The 23398-nt window shown below is 32.2% G+C and overlaps 1 protein-coding gene across 6 annotated transcripts in view; it reads left to right on the top strand.

Moving 5' to 3' along the window:
• The first annotated feature begins 3941 nt into the window (after positions 1-3941).
• Positions 3942-23398, top strand: part of LOC126888291 (gastrula zinc finger protein XlCGF57.1-like) — a 163548-nt gene continuing 144091 nt past the window's right edge. For 2 of the 6 annotated variants that reach the window (XM_050656423.1, XM_050656427.1), the window contains exons 1-2: positions 3947-5426; positions 20477-20563. In XM_050656423.1, the coding sequence (XP_050512380.1) occupies positions 5204-5426; positions 20477-20563 (310 nt within the window). In that variant the 5' untranslated portion in view covers positions 3947-5203. Of the gene's footprint in view, positions 5427-20476; positions 20564-23398 lie in introns of all 6 variants that reach the window. The other 4 variants (XM_050656424.1, XM_050656425.1, XM_050656426.1 and 1 more) reach the window with 4 other exon arrangements.

The following is a 23398-nucleotide window of genomic DNA, read 5'->3' as shown; positions in this document are numbered from 1 at the left end:
ATTTTTATCTGGATGTACTACGTCTTCGGCGAGGTTTAGAGGGGTTTTACCTTCGCCATTTTACCAATAAGGACGTCCCCTCCTTTGATTTCTCAGATATTTAATAAAGAATAAAAACATATTAAACTATTTAGTGTTTCATTTCGTTTGCAATTGTAGTCATTTCCAGTAAACATTTGCTATATTTTGTTCAGACCATTTGTCTTATTTTTTATAGCACCCAATTCAAAATAATATGTTTTCATTATTGTACATTTATGATGAGTTCTAACAAAACCTACACGAAAGTGTAGGGGCTAGAACTAAGTCATTTTGAATTTATGCAAAAAATTTTCTATAATTTTTTTTTCGAAAACTCAATACTTTTTGAGTTATTCCTGGTTGAAAATTGACCATTTTCATTGAAACATAACACCTTTTCAAACGGTCTTTTGCGAATACCATAAAAACTATGCATCTAACTAAAAAAAATTATATAAAACATTTTTGTAGCTCATAAAATAACAAAGAGATTCTTTCCTTTATGAATCTTCTAGTTATAACACAAAAAGAGATATGGTAAGTGAAAAAAACTTGTTTTCTTGGTGCATGCTCAAATCAGTGTATTTAACTTGAAATAACAGAGAAACGGTCGATTTTAGGTGTATAATGCTTCCAATAACTTTTATTGTGCTTGAAAAGACCTTTAAAATAAGCAATATTAAATGTCGATTACATTCAAACTATGCTAGTTAAACTGTAAAAAATTTGATGACTAACGTATCTTAAGAAAAAAATGAGAAGTTTATTTAACCCCTCATCCACAAGAATTTAAATGCATCGTTTTCCTTCTACAATACATTTAACTATAGTGTTTTTTATGTTCAAAAAGTTGGGCGGGTTTAAAATGAATGGTTTTTGAAACAAATAAGATCAAATTATTGAGCGCATTTTTAAATTTTCTTAAAAATCTTCCTTTTTCTCCATGTAACTCGAAAATGATAAGAGATGCCATACAAAAATGAAGGTTTCTTCTAGATAAACATTTTGATTTTATTTTTGAAGTTATACTTCTTTACCGGCGATAGAGGGTAAATTTTTATATGGGAAAACCTAGCGACCGGGCGCATGCGCATTATAACTTTGTTCTGATTGGATGTTCAAATGACATGTCAAAAATTATTCATTATGGCGACTGTGGCACAGCTGTAGTTAGATTATTTATGGTTGTTGCGTTTTAAAATTTGTGTGAAAAGAAACAACAAACAAAAGTTAGTTAATAGTTAGACTGCCTTTTAAAATAGTATTCATATACCTATATTTTTGGACTTTTGGACTATTTTGGACAAGGAAAACTCATTCTAATTTGGTAAGTAGTTTTTATTATAATCATATTGTAATTATACATTTGGATTAGGTTGAAATACATACATTTATTTTCTCAAGAATGCGGATTTTAGAGAGAAATCCCAAATTAGGTTCGATTTTTATTTTTAAATTATGATTTTTTGGCGTAGATTTATTTATCTAGTAGGTACCTATGTAATGCTTTGATTTACATACTTAATTTGATTACCAACAAAAGTTCTACCAATCTTCATCTAATATATTGTTTTCTTACTGTTTTGTTATATTTTTATATTTTCTTCCACAAAATTTAACCTACATAATTCAATTTTCAAAACAAGTGTCAAACAGTAAAACGTTCAGTTACCGTATTTTTCCACATGATAAGTAATGTCGGATTGGACGAGTGAGTCTACGTTTCGATTACGAGTCAAAGCATTCAAGGGTTCAATTCCCGATGCAAGTTTTATTTTTTTATACATGTTATGATTGTAAGTATATTTGTTATACCGGGTGGTGAATTGGAAAACGGGCCATAGGAAACTCAATGTAAAATTCTAAATTGTTGAATTCCTGCTTCCCTAATTATTTTACATCAAAAGTCATAAGAAACTATTAGTAGAGAATTAAAATCTGTATTAAAAACAAAAGTTAAAATTGTTCTACGATTTAAACAGAGTCCAAAATTTTGCAAAATAGAATACATTTGCCATACCTAAGTAAGTGCGTAAAAGTAAGCCCACACGTTACTATTTCTGGCAGTACGCAAACTATTGACTGAATAAAACATCTTTATTATTACTACTTTCTCCTCAACTGAGGACATCTTTTCGACTTTATTGTTTTTTAAACAATAAAAACGATAAAATAAAAATACTGACAGTTCAAAATATTGTTAATATAATAATTTCATTGTGACCGAAGGCAACCTTATACACATTATTGCACTGTGTGTGGCCTAAATTTGTCAAATGCTTTGATAAAATTTATTATATTTTACAAAATTTTGGAATGTGTTTAATTCGTAGAACATTTTAACAATTGTTTTCAATAAAGATTTCAATCCTCTACAAATAATTTCTCATTTCTTTTGAAATTAGGGAAGCAGGAATTCAACAGTTTAGAATTTTACATTGAGTTTCCTATGGCCCGTTTTCCAATTCACCACCCTGTATAATTTTTTTTTTCAGAAAATGCGTATTTAAAATTTTTGCCAACAATTATTATCGTTCAGAAATCATTTTTTCTTTGTGGCATTTTTCAATGTGTTTGTGTGCGTTTTATTCTTTTATTTTTTAAATTTTTGGTATTGTCTAAAAAATCACATAATATGTAGTAGAAGTATAACTTCTTACGTGCGTACAAAGTACACACACATTCTTGTTTATAAAAGTATCTCTTATCATTTTTAAGTTATATGGAGAAAAAGAAGATTTTTAAGAAAATTTAAATATGCGCTCTATACTTTGATCTTATTTTTTTTTCAAAAACCATTCATTTTAAACCCGCTCAACTTTTTGAACATAAAAATGACACTGTAGTAAAATGTATTGTAGAAGGAAAACGATGCAATTAAATTCTTGTGGGTGAGGGGTTAAATATACTTCTCAATTTTTTTCTTACAATTCGTTAGTCTTCAATTTTTTGCAGCATATCTCGCTTAGTTTGAATGTAATCGACATTTAATATTGCTTATTTCAAAGAACTTTTCAAGCACAATAAAAGGTGTTGGTAGCATTATATACATAAAATCGACCGTTTCTCTGTTATTTCAAGTTGAATACACTGCTTTGAGCATGCACCAAAAAAACAAACTCATTTTACCTACCATATCTCTTTTTGTGTTATAACTAGAAGATTGAAGAAGGAACGAATTTCTTTGTTATTTTACGAGCTACAAAAATGTTTTATATAATTTTTTTAGTTAGACGCACTGTTTTTAAGGTATTCGCAAAAAACCGTTCAAAAAGGTGTTGTATTTCAATGAAAATGGCCAATTTTCAACCACGAATAACTCAAAAAGTATTGAGTTTTCGAAAAAAAATTCTAGATCAGTTTTTGCTTAGAATTGGGTTTTCTAGCAACTTCCGTAGTTATTTAACCAAAAAATTTTCCACCCCCAAAAAGGGGTGGGAACCGTCCCCGGTGGGAAAGACAAAAACACATCGGCATAGGGTATACTTTGAATAAGGAGATATTTTCAGGCTATTCCTAAAATTTCATTAAAATCCATGCAGTAGGATAGAATTCGGAGGTAATAACCTGTTCTTGCTCTCATTGACTGCCCTATAAGTAGGAAAGGAGTGCAGGCTGAATATGTGAGAGTGGTGCAAGACATGTATGAGGGGGTAACAATTAGAGCGAATGCAGGTTAAACGGGAAATTTGGAGTTTTCTCGTGCAGTGAAAATATCGTGGTATTGGAGGTCAATAGATATTCACATTCAAAGAAATTCCTCAAAAGGAAACAGAAAAGTCATCAAACTAGGAGAAAGTTGATAGAAATTCCGAAAGTATAATTCTGTACTGAAAAGTAAAAAAGCCTTGGTCAAAAATATCGATTTTGACTAAGTTTTGTACTCTAAAAAACTGATATAACGCGATGGATGCTTAGTTAAAATTTTTAGTACGTTACATAAATCGATAAAAAATAATGCTCGATAGAAATTTTCATGTTTATTTTGAAACTATTATAAATTCAACTAAGCACTAAAAATCGCTTTTTTAAGGGGAAATACGCAAAATGTCGCCTGTCAAAATTTTAAATGTATTATTTTTTCGAATCATGAGAAAACTCTAAGGATTTTTTAAAAATTTAAACGCAAAATGAAAGATCACGTTATTACCGAGGGCCAAAAGTCCCTTAGAATAAATAAAAAGTTCCTTTTGAATAAAATACATTCGGAAATTAGAAAGATTACCCATGAGCGATCTTATTAAACAAATATTTTCTATGTTCCAGAAAGTAATGAACCAGTACCATTATTAAAAGAACAGTAGTTTATATAATTATTACATGTTCTTGCTCTGGCCAATTTTTTTTGTGGCACGGTTACAGGAAAATACAGCGTGTTTTATATGTTGATTCAAGAGTAATCTTTCATTATTCCTACTGTATTTGCAATTAAAAATCACAATAAATTTTCTCTTTTATTTTCACCCCTGTAACTGATAAAAACAGAAGTTTTCAGGGACTTTCGGCCATCAGTAATAATGTAATCTTTGATTAAATTTTTTCAAAAATATTTATTGGTTTTCTGAGGATTCGAAAAAAAATAAATACATTTAAAACATATTGAAAGTTTTGACAGGCGACATTTTGCGCCTTGATACAAAACTTAGTCAAAATCGATATTTTTTATTTAAGACCTTTTTACTTATCAGTACAAAATTGATATATGGGTTAGATTAAATTTTACAGAAAAAAATACAATTCATATTAAATAGATCAACTTAAAAACACTATAGTTTTAATTAATACTTTGTTTCTCAGTGTAACTCAAATTTCCTACGGTTTTGAACGAATTCCTCATTACTTTTCTTAGTGTAGTGTGAAGTAGTATCCCTACCATTCTCCGACCGATATTTCTCCCCCCTGAATATCAAAGGAGCCGACAGGTGCTTTCGCTTCTTGGTGGATGGAGTATTCTTTGGTACAAGTACAACAGACAATGAGACAACAGACAACAGTAAACACACAGCACACCCAGACACAGTAAACAAAGAACTTTAATATTCTTATATTCTTTGCAGTAAAAAAAGTAATAAATGAAACGAGTGGTGAATGTATGAATTATTAAGAAGAAAAGAAAACATAACGCAATAATAATTTGCCATCTTTTTAAGTGTTATATAATTTCTAATACTAATCAAATCAAATGGAAGTAAACCAAGAAGTTATGGAAGATATGTGTAAAATAGAAATAGATAATAATGAATTGGATGATGCTCTTTTGGATACCTTTAAAACTGAAATCAAGGAGGAACCGGAAATAGATATTAAATTTGATGATTTAAACTATAAGAAATATCCTTTAAAGACAGAAATAGAATACAATGAAGATAATGTGCGTCTCCTTCAAGAAAAAGAAACACATGAAAGTAAGTAAATAAAACCCTAAATTCTGTTATTTCAGAGAAATCGGCACTATTTAGGATTGTGAATAAGGCAGATATTTGTCCAAGTTTTTTGGTTAAGAGTAAACAGTAGCGATAAATATAACGTGGGGAGATTTTTTTTTCTCTGATTCTGGCCTTGGTTTAGAACTAGAACCTTTAGCCACGTAATTGTATAACTTATCACTAACTCAGGTGTAATGTGTAGTGTGTGTGTGTGTTGAGTAAGTGTCTTGTTACTTTGTAAAGTCAACGTCATTGTCTTTGCAAAGAGACACTATTTGTATCTGAACGTCTGCGGTCCCTCCGGTGAGTACCGATCCCACAAGGACAGAAACTATTTTCGGACAACATCAAGTTTAGGGCAACTAAACATAACCAATTTGTAGTTGACATTTGAGGTAATCTAAAATCACTGACAGTGTTGCCATGTTGTAAAATATTTCTTACTGTAACATCTAAAATTCAAAATTGAATAGAACACAATATATAATTTAAAAATCGAAAACAAATGTAAAGTGCACTTTACATCAACAATAAATTGAACAAGAAATTGACAAAGTTATTCAAGGTCAAATTTGACTTATACAAAATACCCAATTTTGCCGTGAATAAAAAGAAAATAAAGAAATTTGACAAAATAAAACATATCCAATTGTTCTATTTCATCAAATTCCTTTATTTTCTTTTACAAACCATACATTTTGTACACGTTAAATTTGGCCTTGAATAACTTTGTCAATTTCTTGTTCAATTTATTGTTGATGTAAAGTGGACATTAGATATAAATCAGAAAATATATTAAAAGCATTAAAATTATATAAAAATCAATAGTGGCAATAGTTAATAGAAACACTAAACAATGTGAAGATTTCTAAACTGTAACTAATAAAATATCTAAAATACTAAATAGTAATAAAAAGAAACTAACTTAAACCGTAGACTGTAAACTCTAACTAATAAAATATCTAAAATACTAAATAGTAATAAAAAGAAACTAACTTAAATGAATTAACTAACCTATGAAATAAACATCTAAATTATAAAAAAAAAACATTTTAAACAAGGTCTAAATTCATATGTCTAAATTATAAACAGATATGGCAACACTGTTCACAAAATTCATGCTGTTGCATGGCCGTTGCCCTAAACTTTATGTTGTCCCTATTTTCATTTATTAATTTATAATATATGAAAAAATTCCTGACCCTGGTGAGATTCGAACTCACTAACGTCGGGAGATAGTATCATAAACTTTGGCAACAGTAAGTAAAATAATAATAATAATGGTAATCTTTGACATTATCTAAGATTAATATTTTGACAATATCATAGTCACGCTAGATGGAAGTAATAGAAAACGATTTTATTATTAATAAATAGATATTTATAAAAATAAACCAAAATGGGTGAAAATTTTATGTTAAGATAGGTATTTAGAAAGGTATTTGCATGAAATATCTAATAATAAAACAATAATAAATAAATCATTTTTTGTTGTGAACCGAAACAAATTTCGATTTTCGCATAATTTTGGCTCGGTTTTTAATGGACTTTTTCTTAGAAGGTTTCACTTTATTTTTCGTTTGATTTACTTTTTCCATTTTGTTAAACTATTGATAATATTTTTAGAATAAAAAATCCTCCTAAAACTTTATATACTCGCATTAGAATTCGAAATACAGTAGAACCTCGATTATCCGTCAGGGCACCAGACCAAGGGTATGACAGATAATCGAAAAGACGGTTAACAGAACATTAAAAAAAATTAAAAATTCATAGTACAACGCTCAAATTTCATTTGTATGGTTTGTTTGTCAATATAAGAGGGATTTGTGTTCATACATTTGAATCAATTTAAAATTTTCTGAAATCTTTGTTTGTTTTACTGTTGCTTCACATTTTGTGACAGCTGAATTTCTTAATCGACATAAGATCATGCAATCTACTTTTTTGGCTTCATCGTTGAGAATACCACTCGATGAATTATTGCATATGTGATGCAGCTTCTCTAGATTATTTACACAGATCTTTGTTACAATAGGTTCATCAACAAAGCTAATAACTACAGTCAAATTCCAAGTCTGTGTCAGCTTCTGAATCTGTTTGGTCCGCCTTTGTTGCCATTTCAACGATTTCTTTATCTGTTAGCAATGGATAGCCGTTTGTGTCCTCATCACAAATCAAATTAACTTTTTTTTACTTTTTTACATTAAAATTTTTGCTTATGTGGTCAATACAACTTCTGAAGCTATTTCCTTGTGGCATTTTTATAATTAAGTATTTTCTATGGGAAATAAGCCACAATTTTACTAAAAAATGAATTTATTAACGTTTTGAAGCCCAAATCAGGTTTCGTTGTCAAAATACAAAATACTATTGTATATTTATATAATATTTTGGGGCTCATCTCCATATATGAATAGAGCTTTTATATCTCAAAAAAAAATACTAAGAACTATGTTTAAAGTATCACCAACTACAACATGTAAGCCACTATTTATAAAAGCTAACATCTTGACTCTTCCAAGCCTATATATTTTACAACTAATAATGTATATAAAAAAACATGAGCAAACATTCCTTAGGAACGTGGATCTACACATCCATACAATACACGCCTAAAAGATAACATACACCAGCCTTTTTCCCTCCTGGGAGTTGCACAGCATGCTCCTACATACATTGGGATTAAATGTTTTAATAAGTTCAGTGACATGTCAGTGACACATAAGATGCATCTTGGCACTATTAAATCGTTTGAACGGAATCTAAAAACGTTTCTAGTTAGTCATGCCTTTTACAGTATTGAGGAATTTTTAAATTTTTAATGTGTTTCTTGTAATGTATTTTTCTTAATGTAAATTTTAATGTACTAAATTTTTAATGTGTTTACATTTGTATAACATATAATAGTTCTTTGACTAGTCAGATAAATTTATGTAATGTGTATACATTGTATAAATTTCTAGACGAATAAATTCTATCTATCTATCTATCTATAGAGTAATTTCCACGTACTAACATATTTCTGAAATTGGTCTCTGTACCGCCATTCTTTATTATATTACGAATATGTGTGCCAAATATCTCGACAAAATATTCAAAATTAGAGCCGCAATCTTGGAACGCGTTTGTTGCTACCTGTTGATCGCTACTGTAACCTCTTAATATACAGCAGTGGTGCTAAACTTATACTGCCTGGGATCTACCACATAAACTGCAAGCGTCCAGCGATCAACTGCTAATAAAAATAAACAATTTGGAAAATAAAAAACTTTTGGTACTTCGCACATTTCTACTATTGGTACTATTTGATAAAAAGTTGTAACTATAGAGAGTTGTAATTAAAGTCATGTTTTTCATCTTAATTCTATTTGAATGTTGAGGCATAGCACTGCATGCCGTCCATAAGTTTTTCATATGATGGTACGTAATTACCGATGGCCAAACGCAAGAATAGAGAGATGTTCGTCGGTTAGCTGATTACCATACTTTGATTTAACTACAGTGGAACCTCGATTATCCGTCTCTCCATTAACCGTCACCTCTGTTAACCGTCAGGGTCCGTACATAAGTTGTATTGAGTACATAAGAAAAAATTTGAGTCATCAATTCATTTTTTTAGCATTGCGATAAGCCAAACGAAATTCACTGAAATGTACAATGCAGTAACAAATGAAGTTATGGCTGAATCAACTGTTTTGTTTTCGTTGCCTAAAAATGACTTAAAGGAATGGTTAATTTGTGATGAGGACGCAAATGGATATCGATACTGACAGATGATGGAATAGTTGAAATGGCAAAACAGAGGCTGACGAAACTGCTTCAGAAGCTGACACAAACTTGGAATTTGACAGTGGCGATGTCGATGATGCTTTTGCAACTGACAAAGATTTGTCTAAAAAGCTAGAGAAGCTGCATCACACATGCAACCATTCATCGAGTGGTATTCTCGACAAGAAAAATCCAATAAAGTAGATTGCATGATTTTACGCCGATTAAAAAATTCAGCCTTTGCAAAATGTGAAGCATCAGTAAAACAAACAAAGATTTCAGAATATTTAAACCAAATTCCACAATATTAACACGAACACAAATTCCTCTTATTGTATTATCAAACATAACAAACAAATAAAATTTGAGAGTTGTATTATCAATTTTTAACTTTTTTTAATGTTCTGTTAACCGTCTTTTCGATTATCCGTCATACCCTTGGTCCGGTGCCCTGACGGATAATCGAGGTTCTACTGTACGTTCATTTGGAAAAATACAGACTCACACAAGTACGTTGATCCAAGGAATGCTGAGCTGCAGAGCTACTTACCTCCAAGCCGGATATTTGTCAGACGATATGAAAGTGAAAGACCAAAATTTCGTATCAGTCGTTCTGGACTTAAGGTGTATATCCGATTTCAGTACTTCATTTTGGACTGAAATAGTCTCCATATTGAAAGTAATGGATATTTCAGTGGCAATTTTTTACATCTCTTCACAAGAAAATGGATTAGACATGAAGAAATAGTATGCAAAAATTATCAATGCTCATACAAAATAAAGAAAGCAGGATCAGTTATTTCCCAAGACAAAATAATATTGCATAATTCCAGCTACACGATACTTTATAGAAAAAATTAATCAGTGTAGTATTTCTTGGTATATCTAGCTTTCATGTGATTCTATTCATCTTGTTTATCATTTGTTTTTTCACTAAAATCAATGTCTATTAAGCCAGATCATCCATTTCATAAGTCCATATTTGGAATAGTTTCATATTTTTTTGCTAATTTTTTGCTAATTTATTACCACAAAAACAAATTTTTTGCTCCACCCCTAACCGAGAAACAATGGTTGATGTAGCTTAATATTATGTCACATCATCGATAGCCATATCTCGCGAACCTAAAGAGCTAGAAAATCGTACGACGCGGCATATTTTTTTGCTAATTTATTGCTGTCGATCTGCATATGCAACATACCCCAAAACCACCCCTGCTTCCCTTACAGCTAAACAACACCCCCAAAAAACAACGAAAAATCTCGAAAAATGATTTTTGCGATATAGTTGACGGTTGATATTTAATTGCTAATTTTTTGCTGTCATTAGCCTTAAAAAACAAATTTTTTGCTCCACCCCTAACCGAGAAACACTGGTTGATGTAGCTTAATATTATGTCACATCATCGATAGCCATATCTTACGAACCAAAAGAGCTAGAAAATTGTACGACGCTGCATATCGTTTTGCGAATTTATTGCTGTCGATCTGCATAGGCAACATACCCCAAAACGTCCCCTGCTACCCTTACATCTGAAGAGCACTTTTAATAAATAATTAAAAATCCTAAATTTTTGCCGTCTTAAATTTGTTTGTTACGGCTAATGACAGCAAAAAATTAGCAATTAAATATCAACCGTCAACTATATCACAAAAATCATTTTTCAAGATTTTTCGTTGTTTTTTGGGGGTGTTGTTTAGCTGTAAGGGAAGCAGGGGTGGTTTTGGGGTATGTTGCATATGCAGATCGACAGCAATAAATTAGCAAAAAAATATGCCGCGTCGTACGATTTTTTAGCTCTTTAGGTTCGCGAGATATGGCTATCGATGATGTGACATAATATTAAGCTACATCAACCATTGTTTCTCGGTTAGGGGTGGAGCAAAAAATTTGTTTTTGTGGTAATAAATTAGCAAAAAATTAGCAAAAAAATATGAAACTATTCCAAATATGGACTTATGAAATGGATGATCTGGCTTAATAGACATCTAAAATCAAGTAAAAGATACAAGGTCTTTCTGTATTGTTTATTTACTATGTACTATTGAAATCTCCGATTTCATTGGGAGGTATGTGTAGGCCAAGTTTAAAAACAAATACAAGGATTTAACAACAGTTTGAAAGTACAAGTGTCATGCTATTTCTTTTGGACGATCGAGAGACATAATAGAATATAATTATAATATACAGAATATTCCTGTTGACTGGGTTACTGAAATTCGTGATTTGGGAATTAATTTAGACTGTAAACTTTTATTTGAATCACATTATACATCAAAAATTTCCAAATCTTCACAAATGCTTGGTTTTATAAAAAGATGCACTAGAGACTTTCAGAATATTGATGCAATTAAATTACTATATTGTTCTTTAGTTAGACCTCATCTAGAGTATTGTTCTTGTGTTTGGTCTCCATCTTACAATATTTACATAACAAAAATCGAGACAGTCCAACACAAGTTCTTAAGGTACATAGCATATAAACTGGGTATACCTTTTGAGTTAAATCAGTTAAATTATTATCAAATTGAAACCCAATTGGGTATTCTCTCATTGCGTGACCGACGAGTAATTAAGGATGCAAGGATGCTCTATGGCATAATTAATTCAACAGTTTTGTGTCCTCAGCTACTTGAGCAGGTTGGTCTCCATGTACCTCTCCGCAGAACTCGATTAAATCAAACATTCTATGTTCCTATCCATAGAACCAACTATGCATATAACAACTTTTTATCTCGAGCACTAAGATGGGCAAACACTCAACCTGATCTAGATTTCTTTGCACCGAAGTCTGAATTCATCTCTGGCCTCAGACGTTTGTTTGTTTGAGTAGTTGTTGGATATTCATTATTGTGATATATGAATCTGATTTATGTGATTAAGTTTGTGATATTTATATTTTATTGTCCAGATTTAGCCATACGGCTCACACTCCCTCTAAGGGGAAAATTGACTCATCCCAGATACCTACGGTATCAAAAGGATTGAGCTCTGGTGGGACTCTTTCCGTGTTATCGAGCCCTAATAGGTGACTTGGAATGCAGGTGTATCTCCCAGAAATTTTCGTACGCATCTGGCCGTCGCGAGTAGTACAGCTTTCTGCATGGTCTTATAAAGATGTTCATTCAGACCAAGCTTTTTTATGCTTTCGAGGAGGGTCTTCGGAATGACTCCAGTAGTAGACATAATAATCGGTATCGTCTGGGTACTTTGCATTCTCCATTGCCTTCGTATTTGAATTTCTAGATCTCTGTACTTTGCGATCTTTTCAGTAAATTTACTATGTAGATTATTGTTGTTAGGTATCGCCACATCAATTAATGTTGTTTGTCTTGTTAATTTATTAACTAGTACGAGATCTGGTCTATTATGTGCCACTGTTTGGTCTGTGAGCACAGTGCGGTCCCAGTATAGTTTGTAGTTGCCATCCTCAAGCATACTCTCAGGGACATATTGATAATACGGGAGATGGTCTGTTTGGAGAAGTCCCAGCTTGATAGCTATCTCTTTTATTGTATTATTGTTTTATTATTACTATTTTATTGTAGTTTTATTATTATTGACACATGTATTATGTATATTGGACTTATAAACTTGTAATCTTATTGGGCAGTGTCCCGTTGAAAATAAATAAATAAATAAATAAAGTTTGAAAGTACAAAATCGTCAGTTTTTAAAAATCAACGAAGCGTCTTTCAATCTCGCTATAAACTGGTTGCAGCTCCGTCTCATAATAAAAATAATTCAACGTGATCCTTTTTTTTTTCAACGACGCGACGGAAAGCTGTTCAAATCCTTTCTGTTCATTTAATTAATCAATAATTTCAATTTGTTGACAAAATATTGTAGGTACCACTCTCATCATATCGATAATTGCTTTATTTTTACCCTGTAGTTCCAAATTAAGGAAGTTCAAATGATTTGCTAAATCTATTATAATATAATTCAGTGAAAGTCAGTGAGAGTCAGTGAAAAACGAACTTAGAGTGCGTCAACAGGCTGGTGAGCAGAATTTAACTATTAAATACTTCAACAATACACCGAAAATCTGTAAAAAAAACTAAAACCGGGCAGCCCTTTACTTTATTACCAAAATGTTAGAGGACTAAGAACTAAACTGTCTGACCTCAGCTTGAATGTCAGGAACTGTTCCTATGATATCATTATCTTAACTGAAACCTGGCTCACACCTGAAATTACGGATGCTGAACTTGGGCTTCTCAACTACAATATCTACAGAACCGACCGCTCTAAGGACTCCAGTGTCTTCAGTAGAGGTGGTGGAGTATTAATTGCAGTTGAGAACTCAATTCCTTCTTATCAAATTCAGTCTGATCCTTCGATTGAACAGTTGTTCAATCGCGAACAAGCGAGCAATATGATAGAGCAAACCTTTTTCTATTGGGTGATTTTAATCTTCTATCTGCAGTTTGGGATGTCGATGATTATTGTTCCGTTGCTTTTCCTCAGCCTACAGCTACACAATCTGAAGCTGATTCTATTGAAACTATATCCAATATCTGTGCTTTTTTCAATCTCTTCCAGACCAACGAAATAACCAACGATAGAGGAGTTAAGCTTGATCTCATTTTATCTCCATTGGGTATTGATGTATTGAAGGCTATCGACATTTTAATTCCAGTGGACACACATCATCCTCCGCTTGAATGCAGTTTGCCACTCAAAATCACAAATGATCATTCATCTGGTGAAGAGTATTATTATGACTTTGTTCATGCTGACTATGCAGCAATTCGCTCTTCCCTTGAAGCAATTAATTGGGATGGTGCACTTCAGGGAAAAGAGCTCTCTGACATGGTTTCTGTATTTTATGACATTTTTTATTCCATCATTGATCGTTTTGTTCCGCTAAAAAAAATCTGTGATAAGAAATATCCATGCTGGTGCTCCTCTGAGCTGAAGAAGTTGCTTCACAAGAAGAAATCAGCGCACAAGATATATAAGAGCACAAGGTGTCCAGAAAGTTATGCAGCATTTAGTAACTTAAGAACTAGATGTAAATTTTTATCAAGACAGTGTTATGCTGATTACATTCAACGTACCGAACATTCTATTGTTAATAACGTTAAATCCTTTTGGAAGTTTGTAAGTAGTAAAAGGGAAAATAACGCTATACCTAATACAATGACTCTTGGAGATCGTACTGCCTTCAATGGGACTGATATTACTAATCTTTTTGCTAAACAATTCTCTTCCGTCTATACTAACCAATCCTTACATCCGCATGTAACCCAGATTTCACCTTTGGTTAATGTGTCTAATTATCACATTAGGTTCGTTCCAAGACGACACATTTGTACGATCCCTTGAACCGCCACGAAATCGATTGGACTGTTTTAATGCGCAGAATCGCCCTTGAACGGTTTTCTTTCGATCTCGATCCGATTACCGGTACATAACCCTCTTGGAACGAATTCGTGTACCGTACCATTTCAAGTTCGAGTTGCGCCTGAGCCATTTAGTGCGAGTACCACTGTACCACTATAGTAGTAGTTTGCTAGATGTTAGAAATTAATATTTCTAATGTCCACTTTACATCAACAATAAATTGAATAAGAAATTGACAAAGTTATTCAATACCAAATTTGACGAGTACAAAATGTATGGTTTGTAAAAGAAAGTGAAATAATTTGATGAAATAGAACAATTGGATATGTTTTATTTTGTCAATTTTCTTTTTATTCACGGCAAAATTGGATGTAGAATTGTGTTTTGTATAAGCCAAATTTGACCTTAAATAACTTTGTCAATTTCTTGTTCAATTTATTGTTGATGTAAAGTGGACTTAACATGTTCATTAAACATCACTTCAGCTTCAAAACCTTCCCCAGAATCGATATCTGACATTAAATCGTTGTCTTCTATGAAAAAAGAAAATAATAAATTATCCATTTTTATAAGATTAATTTGAAAAAAAAGAATTAATAATTATTTAAACAGAAATCAAGATTCACAGGTACTAATAGCGTAAATTGTGGATTATTCTATTATTGAATCATCAGCTGATCTCATAGCAGTGACCAGTAAAAATGAAAACAATCCTAACTGCGCAAGTCAGTACAAATAGTTTCTGCTTGAAGGCATGTATCAAAAGGGCCGTTCAGTTACCGATTTCGAAGCGGTACATGGATCGCTTGGAACAACACGGTGTACGATACCAATCATCGTTCATGTTCGCTTGGAACGCATTTTTTATAATGCGCATGACGAGGGCAGTACGAAGGACGGTTTTCATGTCACTTGGAACGCGCCTATTGAAATTTCAAAAATCTACGAAAAACTGTCTGAACTCAATACCAACAAAGGTCCTGGTCCTGATGGAATTCCCCCTACTTTCCTTAAAACATTCAGCTTCATTCTATCGCGCCCACTTTTTTATATATTTAATAAGTCTCTACTAACAGGGGAATTTCCAGACTACTGGAAAAACTCGTCACTCCAATATATAAATCAGGTCGAAAATCGGATATAGGTAACTATCGTCCCATTTGTATTCTTAGTGCTATTCCTAAAGTTTTTGAGAGCATTATTTCCGATTATTTAAGTTATGACTTCTCGCCAATTATAGGGGCCCAACAATTTGGATTTACATCCAAAAAATCAGCAGAATTGGGTCTCATAACATATGTTGATTTTTTGACAGATGCTCTTGAGAGGGGTTTACAAGTTGACTCTGTGTATACTGACTTTTCCAAAGCTTTTGACAAAGTTAATCATGAGCTCTTGATTCATAAACTTTATTTATATGGAGTTGATGACCTTATATTGAAGTGGCTCAAGAGCTATCTTACGCAAAGATCGCAAATTGTCAGGGTTAATCATCACTATTCTCATACCATCTCTGTTACCTCAGGTGTACCACAAGGATCACACTTGGGACCTCTGTTGCTTAATATATTTATCAATGATCTAATACCCTGTTTCCAAGTAAGTGAAACTTTGTTATTCGCTGATGATTTAAAATGTTTTAAAATAATCACATGTGAGGCTGATTCACTTAGTCTACAAGGTGATATTGATCGCCTATCAAACTGGTGTATGCAAAATGGTATGTGTTTGAATGCATCCAAATGCCATATTCTTCGTTTCCATCGAACTCATCATCCAATCATCTTCGAATATAGTATAAATTATCTGACCTTACATTCTGCCTCTGAAACTAGGGATCTAGGTGTGATCCTTGACTCCGCCCTTAGCTATAAATCACACATTTCCAGTACAATACAGAAGTCTATGAAGATGCTTGGCTTTATAAAAAGAACCACCAGAGACTTTACAAACATCTCAGCTATTAAATCACTTTATTTCTCCCTGGTTAGATCTCATTTCGATTACTGTTCCACAATTTGGTCCCCCTATTATTTTACTCATAAATAAACTGAAACTTAAAGCTGTCCAACACAATTTTCTGAGATATACTGCTACTAAGATGCATGTATACTATGACTATTCTGTATTAGAGCGCATACTGAACTTACCTCCTCTTGAGGTACGCAGAAAACAAAGAGACTTAATAATTTTATTTAAAATTATCAACGGCCTGTGTAACTGCCCCGAGCTTCTCTCCAAAATATCTATATTTGTCCCCAGTCGTTCGACTAGGCAGGTGCAAACCTTTTATGTCTCTTTTCATAGGTTCAATTATTCTTACAACACATTTATTCCTAGAGCTCTTCGATTAGCTAACTCATTAAATAACCTCGAAATTTTTAATATATCAGTTTCCCGCTTCAAAAACCATATTTCTTCCCCAACTTTTTAACTTTTTAATATTTTCGGTCAGAGCTTTTGTATTGTGGTTGGTGTTACATGACATATATGTATTAGATAACTCAGAACCGTTATACCTTGGAACATTTCTGAATTGATTTAGGTGATATCTTTTGTTTGTAATTGTACTGACCTATATGTTATCTTATTCTTTTTTTTTTCTTTTTCTTTTTTGTAACTGTACTACTCATAGAATTATTTTCTCTCAAACCATTTTGCTATGTTATAATTTATGTTATATAATTGGTTAACATTAATGTTATATAATTGTATAATTATGTTATATAATTTAGAACACTGTAACATTTATATCTGAATAGGGCTTGCCCGTGAATAAATAAATAAATAAATAAATAATTATATAAAATAATTAGTCTAATTGTAAAAGTTTAATACCAAAGTTTGTGTCGTTTATTTGTTAACAATTCCATCTTTGTAAGTCGATATGCATATCAGAATAAATACAGATTTGAAGTTTTGCAGTCCATACAGGTTGAAGGTTCACATTTTTTAAGATACTCAACTGAATTTTTTTAATTCTAAACGCGGCCTACTGCGAATCCAAAAACATGATAAATTACCGATATTTTGCTTTGCGTTACAAATATCGGAAAAAGTTATTTGAACAAGTTGTTCCAAATATTATTCTAACCCCAAATACCAAATTTCATAACAAAATTCGCACTTTTCGTCTTTTCATTATTTTTAGTCAGGGCCCTAAAATTCGTTGTCCCGAGATGCACGCAACGTCAACGAAGCCGAGAAGCTAGTTAGCCTCCGTTGGTAAATCTCCGGGCAGCGTGTGAAGGCATCTCGGCTCCGTTCATGCATCTCGGGATAACCCAGGGTCCTGCCTACAATAATAATAAAAAAAATTGAGACGCAATCATGCGTTCTAATGCTAATGCTCCGTGTATGGATATTTAGTGATAATATTAAATTTACACATTGTATAATAGTGAGAGTACTTGTTGTTTTTCACGATTCAAGATAAACAAAACAGTGTAGCGTGTGTAAAATTTATGGGGAGCTAAGCCTCCCTTCCTCCTCTGACGAACCGCCACTGGAGGCCATCTCAGATTTAGTCTTACAAAAACGGCGGGCATTCAAAATGAATCTGACGCCCATAAATAGGTGCATGTGAACATACGTTATGCATTTACTAAACTGTAATTAACACAACTGAAAAGTTCAAAATATTTCCTAAAAAATATATTTACACTCTTATCAATGACGGTATTACCTTTTTGAAAAATTTATATATACAGGGTGAAAGAATTGAAAAAGAAACATATTTTTAACATTAAAAACAGTAAAAACACAAATTCTGGTAAACTGATTCTTTCGGTTCAAGACCTCGATATTATTTATCAAAAAAATAACTTATATACCAAATTTGGTTGAAATCTGACGTCTCGTTCAAAAGTTATCGCTATTAGTCACATATTTATAGTCGCCATCTTGAATGCCCGCCATTTTTGTAAAAGGAACAAACACTGAGATGGCCTCGTATCTAAATTTGAACCTTTATGTGTCTAGTATATGTGGTCCGAATTATATGCTTCTACCATTAAATGCACAATAATTCTTATAATATTTGCACGAATCTGCCGCATATAGGTACATGTGAAGATACGTTTTGCATTTATTAAATGGTAATTAATATAACTAAAAAGTTAAAAATATTTCCTAAAAGATATTTTTACGCTCTTTTCAATGGTGGTATTAACTTTTTGAAAAATTAATACATACAGGGTGAAAGAATTGAAAAAAAAACAGCATATTTTTACATAAAAACCAGGAAAAACACAAGTTCTGGTAACACAATTCTTCCGGTTCAATACCTCGATCTTATACATCAAAAAAAGAACCTAAACAATTTGGTTGAAATCTGAAGTCTCGTTCAAAAGTTATCGCGCTATTAGTCACATATGTATAGTCGCCATTTTGAATTCCCGCCATTTTTGTAAAAGGCAAAATCTGAGATGGCCTCATATCTAAATTTGGACCTTTATATGTGCAGTATATGTGGTCCAAATTATACAGGGTGAGGCAGATAAAGGTCCTATTAGAAATATCTCGAGAACTAAAGGTAAGAAAATCATGAAAATTGTTATAAAGGGGTTCTGAGGTGTGAACTATTTAATGAAAATATTTTGGTCTCTTTGCTACTTCCGGTTATACCGGAAGTTGATTGTAACTTCGTATTTTTAAATGGGACACCCTGTATATTTTTACATTTTTGAATTCTCCTTGATGTCTTCTTTCTTAAAATATAAGGTTTTGTAATATTATACAGGGTAGGTTAAAAGATAATTACGTTTTCTTATTAATTTCGTAGCAATATTCACACCCTGTAGGCTTGTAGTAGTTTGACATAATAAACTCTATTTATGTTCAAATGATTTTTAATATAGTCTTCTATTGTTAACAATTATTAGTATAGCTAAATTTTTCGTTTTAGTATACAGGGTTGGTCGAAACACGGAATGAGTATTTTCTGAGTTTTCTTAAATGGAACACCCTGTATTTTATTATTGTAATGAAATGTTGTTTTATGGTACATTTTAATTACTTAAGCACTCCCTATACCTAACTGCTTTAATTTGTGAGTTATTGGTGATTCAAGCAAAACATTAATTGCAACACAAAATATATGAAATTGTATTAGGTTGGCCGTGAAAATATTCAATCACAAATAATTTTTTGGAAATAAATACGTATTAATCTAGGCTGGTACTTAAAATTGCCAACAATGGTTGAACTGTCAAAATATCATCGAAGTTAGGATTGTTGGTGCGATTAACAATTAAGCACAAATTAAAGCAGTTAGGTATAGGGAATGCTTAAGAAATAAAAAAGTACTATGAAATATCATTTCATTACAATACTAAAATATAGGGTGTTCCATTTAAGAAAACTCAGAAAATACTCATTCCGAGTTTAGACCCACCCTGTATACTAAAATTAAAAATTTAGCTATACTAATAATTGCTAACAATAGCAGACTATATTGAAAATCATTTGAACATAAATAGAGTTTATTATGTCAAACTACTACAATCCTACAGGGTGTGAATATTGCTACGAAATTAATAAGAAAACGTAATTATCTTTTAACCTGCCCTGTATAATGTTACAAAACATTATATTTTAAGAAAGAAGAAATCGAGGAGAATCCAAAAATGTCAAAATATACAAGGTGTCCCATTTAAAAAAACGAAGTTATAAGCAACTTCCGGTATAACCGAAAGTACCAAGTAGATGAAAATATTTTCATTAAATAGATCTGTCTTCAAAACCCCATTATTCCAATTTTCATAATTCAGTTACCTTTAGTTCTCGAGATATTTCTAATAGGCCCTTTATCTGCCTCACCCTATATACTTCTATCATTAAATGCACAATTGTCTCACATATCGGCTGCACTATTCCTTGCTATTTTAATAGATAACTATCATTGTAGGTTTCAAATATGAAGATAGACTAGCTGATGAAAATGACGAATTAAAAACCCATGTTAATACCCAATTGAATCAATGTACAACTAAAGGTAAGAAGTTGAATACTGTTAAAAAATCTTTTGCATGTCAAAATTGTTTTAAAAAGCATGCAGTGAAGAAAACTTTAAAAAGACGTTTGATACCGACAGCAACACATTAGAGAAAAATCTCTCACATATGAAACCAGCTCGGAACAATGTGCACAAAGTAAAGACAAAGTTTACATGTATATACACTCCTCCAAAAAACATTTTACATGTGAAATTTTGGAATAATTTAATTTGCGAAAATAGACAATTTGTTACAAATAATGATCTAAAACACCATATGGCGGCCCATACTGGTGACAAACCATTTCGATGTGAAGTTTGCCACAAAGAGTTTTCATTTAGTTCTGATTTAAAAAGACATTTGAGAATTCACTCTGGAGAAAACCCATTTGGATGTGAAATATGCACAAAACAGTTTACACAAAATTCAAACTTAAAAAACATATGGTGGTGCATACTAGTGAAAAACCATTTGAATGTGAAATATGCACAAAACAGTTTACACAAAAGTACTCACTTAAAGGTTCATATGAGATCGAACACTGGTGAAAAACCATTTCGATATGAAATATGCACCAAAGGGTTTTCATATAGTTCTGATTTAAAAATACATTTGGGATTTCGCAGTGGAGAAAAACCATTTGGATGTGAAATATGAACAAAACAGTTTACACAAAGTGCAAACTTAAAAAACCATATGGTGGTGCATATTGGTGAAAAACCATTTGGATGTGAAATATGAACAAAACAGTTTACACAAAGTGCTCACTTAAAAATTCATGTGAGCACGCACACTGATGAAAAACCATTTCGATGTGAAATTTGCGCCAAAGGGTTTTCGTATAGTTCCGATTTAAAAAGACATTTGGGAATTCGCTCTGGAGAAAAACCATTTGAATGTGAAATATGTACAGAACAGTTTACACGAAGTGCTCAACTAAGAATTTATATGAGAAGGCATACTGGTGTAAAGCCATTTGGATGTGAAATATGAACAAAACAGTTTGTAACACAAAGTACGTTAAAAATTCATATGGCAGTACATAGCTACTGGTGAAAAACCATTTTTGTATGTGAAATATGCGCAAAGCAGTTTTTGCCAAGTTTTGATTTAAAAAAACATTTCAGAATTCACACTACAGTTTATTCGCATGAGACATGCACTGGATATAAACATTAGCTGACAGCGATGTCGTCATCGGCAACATAAGAGATGGCTATTTCCGTTCAGGTTTTGAATATTTTTGGATAACAGTTACTTGTATAATCGCGTAAATTATTCAATTATTTAATTTATAGGATTATTTTTTCTCACTAACTATGTATTCGGTGACTACAGTAATTTATCCCAGAGAACGGAAGTTCTTGCCAGTGGCGCACAACACCCGTACATGCGACACTATAATGTGTACATGAAATTTTCGATTTTCTAAATCTGACTGAATTGAAAGTGGGGCCAAATCCCATCTTAAAGTATAAGAAAAGACTCGCCCATCCAGATGTCAACCATCCATTTTGGTCCAAGGGTGTGGATTTTACGGCCTTTCCCATTTACGGTCTGTTTTTCGTTCTCGTCCCCAAAACTCCCAAAAATTTCGAGAATATAAGTCCGACCTTTACGGCTTCTAAAAGTACTGATCATTACCTTTCCAACGCATGTTAAATTTTGAAAATCGGTTATTAGTCCATGTGGTGAGACCGCTCCCGTCTGGAAAAATTTCTGATTCGGTTTCTTTGTGGATTCCTATTCAAAAATATCACCTTTAAACAAATCTGAAGGGTGCCGGGCTAAATTTTTGGGCAGAAATTGTTTAAACAATGTTTTTAAACAAATACAAAAGATCACATTTTATTGCCCTGGAACATATTTATATTTTTAGGTTTTTTGGGTCATTCTAAACAAGAAAGGTATCTTGTAATTTTTCTTAAAAAATGGTAGTTTTTGAGGCTTAAAAACTCATATTTAAATTAGTATTTTTGAGGTTTACCAGATATTTAAATTGAAGATTAAACATCTAGCTTCAAGATTCTGAAGAGTGATCGCGTCTAGCCTTAATTTATACCGTTGTTTTTTAATTGTTAAATATGCGCGTTTATCCGATTTTTTTACCGGTGCGGCGCGCTCTATTTCAAAAATCTCCAATTTTCCTCCGAAAGATATTTTTTCTAGATTCTTTGGGATGTTCTTAATAAAATAAGTTTCTTGGCATTTTTCTCAAAAGTTAATAGTTTTAAAGTTATAAGCGATTTAAAATCCGAAAATGCGTTTTTTTGGCATTTTGCTGCCACATTGCTCCCGCAATGTGGCGGGAGGGGTAAGGGGGTGGCGAACTAAAAATCCGCGTTATCTCATTTTTTTAATTGCACAGAACGTAAAAAAATTGAATTCTGGGAGTGAGGGCATTTTGCCTATCTTAACGGGGGGGTACCCTTTGATCTGGCAACGGGCAATCCGAGTTCATTTACCGGCCATCCCAATATTTTTTTCAATCTATTTCGAATAAAAAAAAATCTAGTGTACATTCAATGGACACTAGATCATTTGGGAGATAATGCGACAAAGGCGACCATTTATAAATCTTAACGTGTAATCGAGAAACATTGCATTCAACTTCATAAATAACTTTGAAAAACTTCTAATACAAGAATAAAAAACCGCTAAAGGCCGTAAAAATGGATGGCGCATACAATATTCCAGCTACAAAAGATCTGATATGAATATTACGTGGCGCGAAAATGTATAAAAGATTTTTCCATAATATTTGCTAAATTTGAAGTAAACGCGCCACAAAAGAGTTTCAAAGTTACTCTTTTGTGGCACGTTTTATTTCAAAT

Source organism: Diabrotica virgifera, chromosome 7 (genome assembly GCF_917563875.1).
Source record: "Diabrotica virgifera virgifera chromosome 7, PGI_DIABVI_V3a".
In the NCBI taxonomy this organism is placed as follows: domain Eukaryota; kingdom Metazoa; phylum Arthropoda; class Insecta; order Coleoptera; family Chrysomelidae; genus Diabrotica; species Diabrotica virgifera.
The sequence above is the reverse complement of the archived record's forward strand: the minus strand, read 5'-3'. Positions and strand labels throughout refer to the sequence as shown.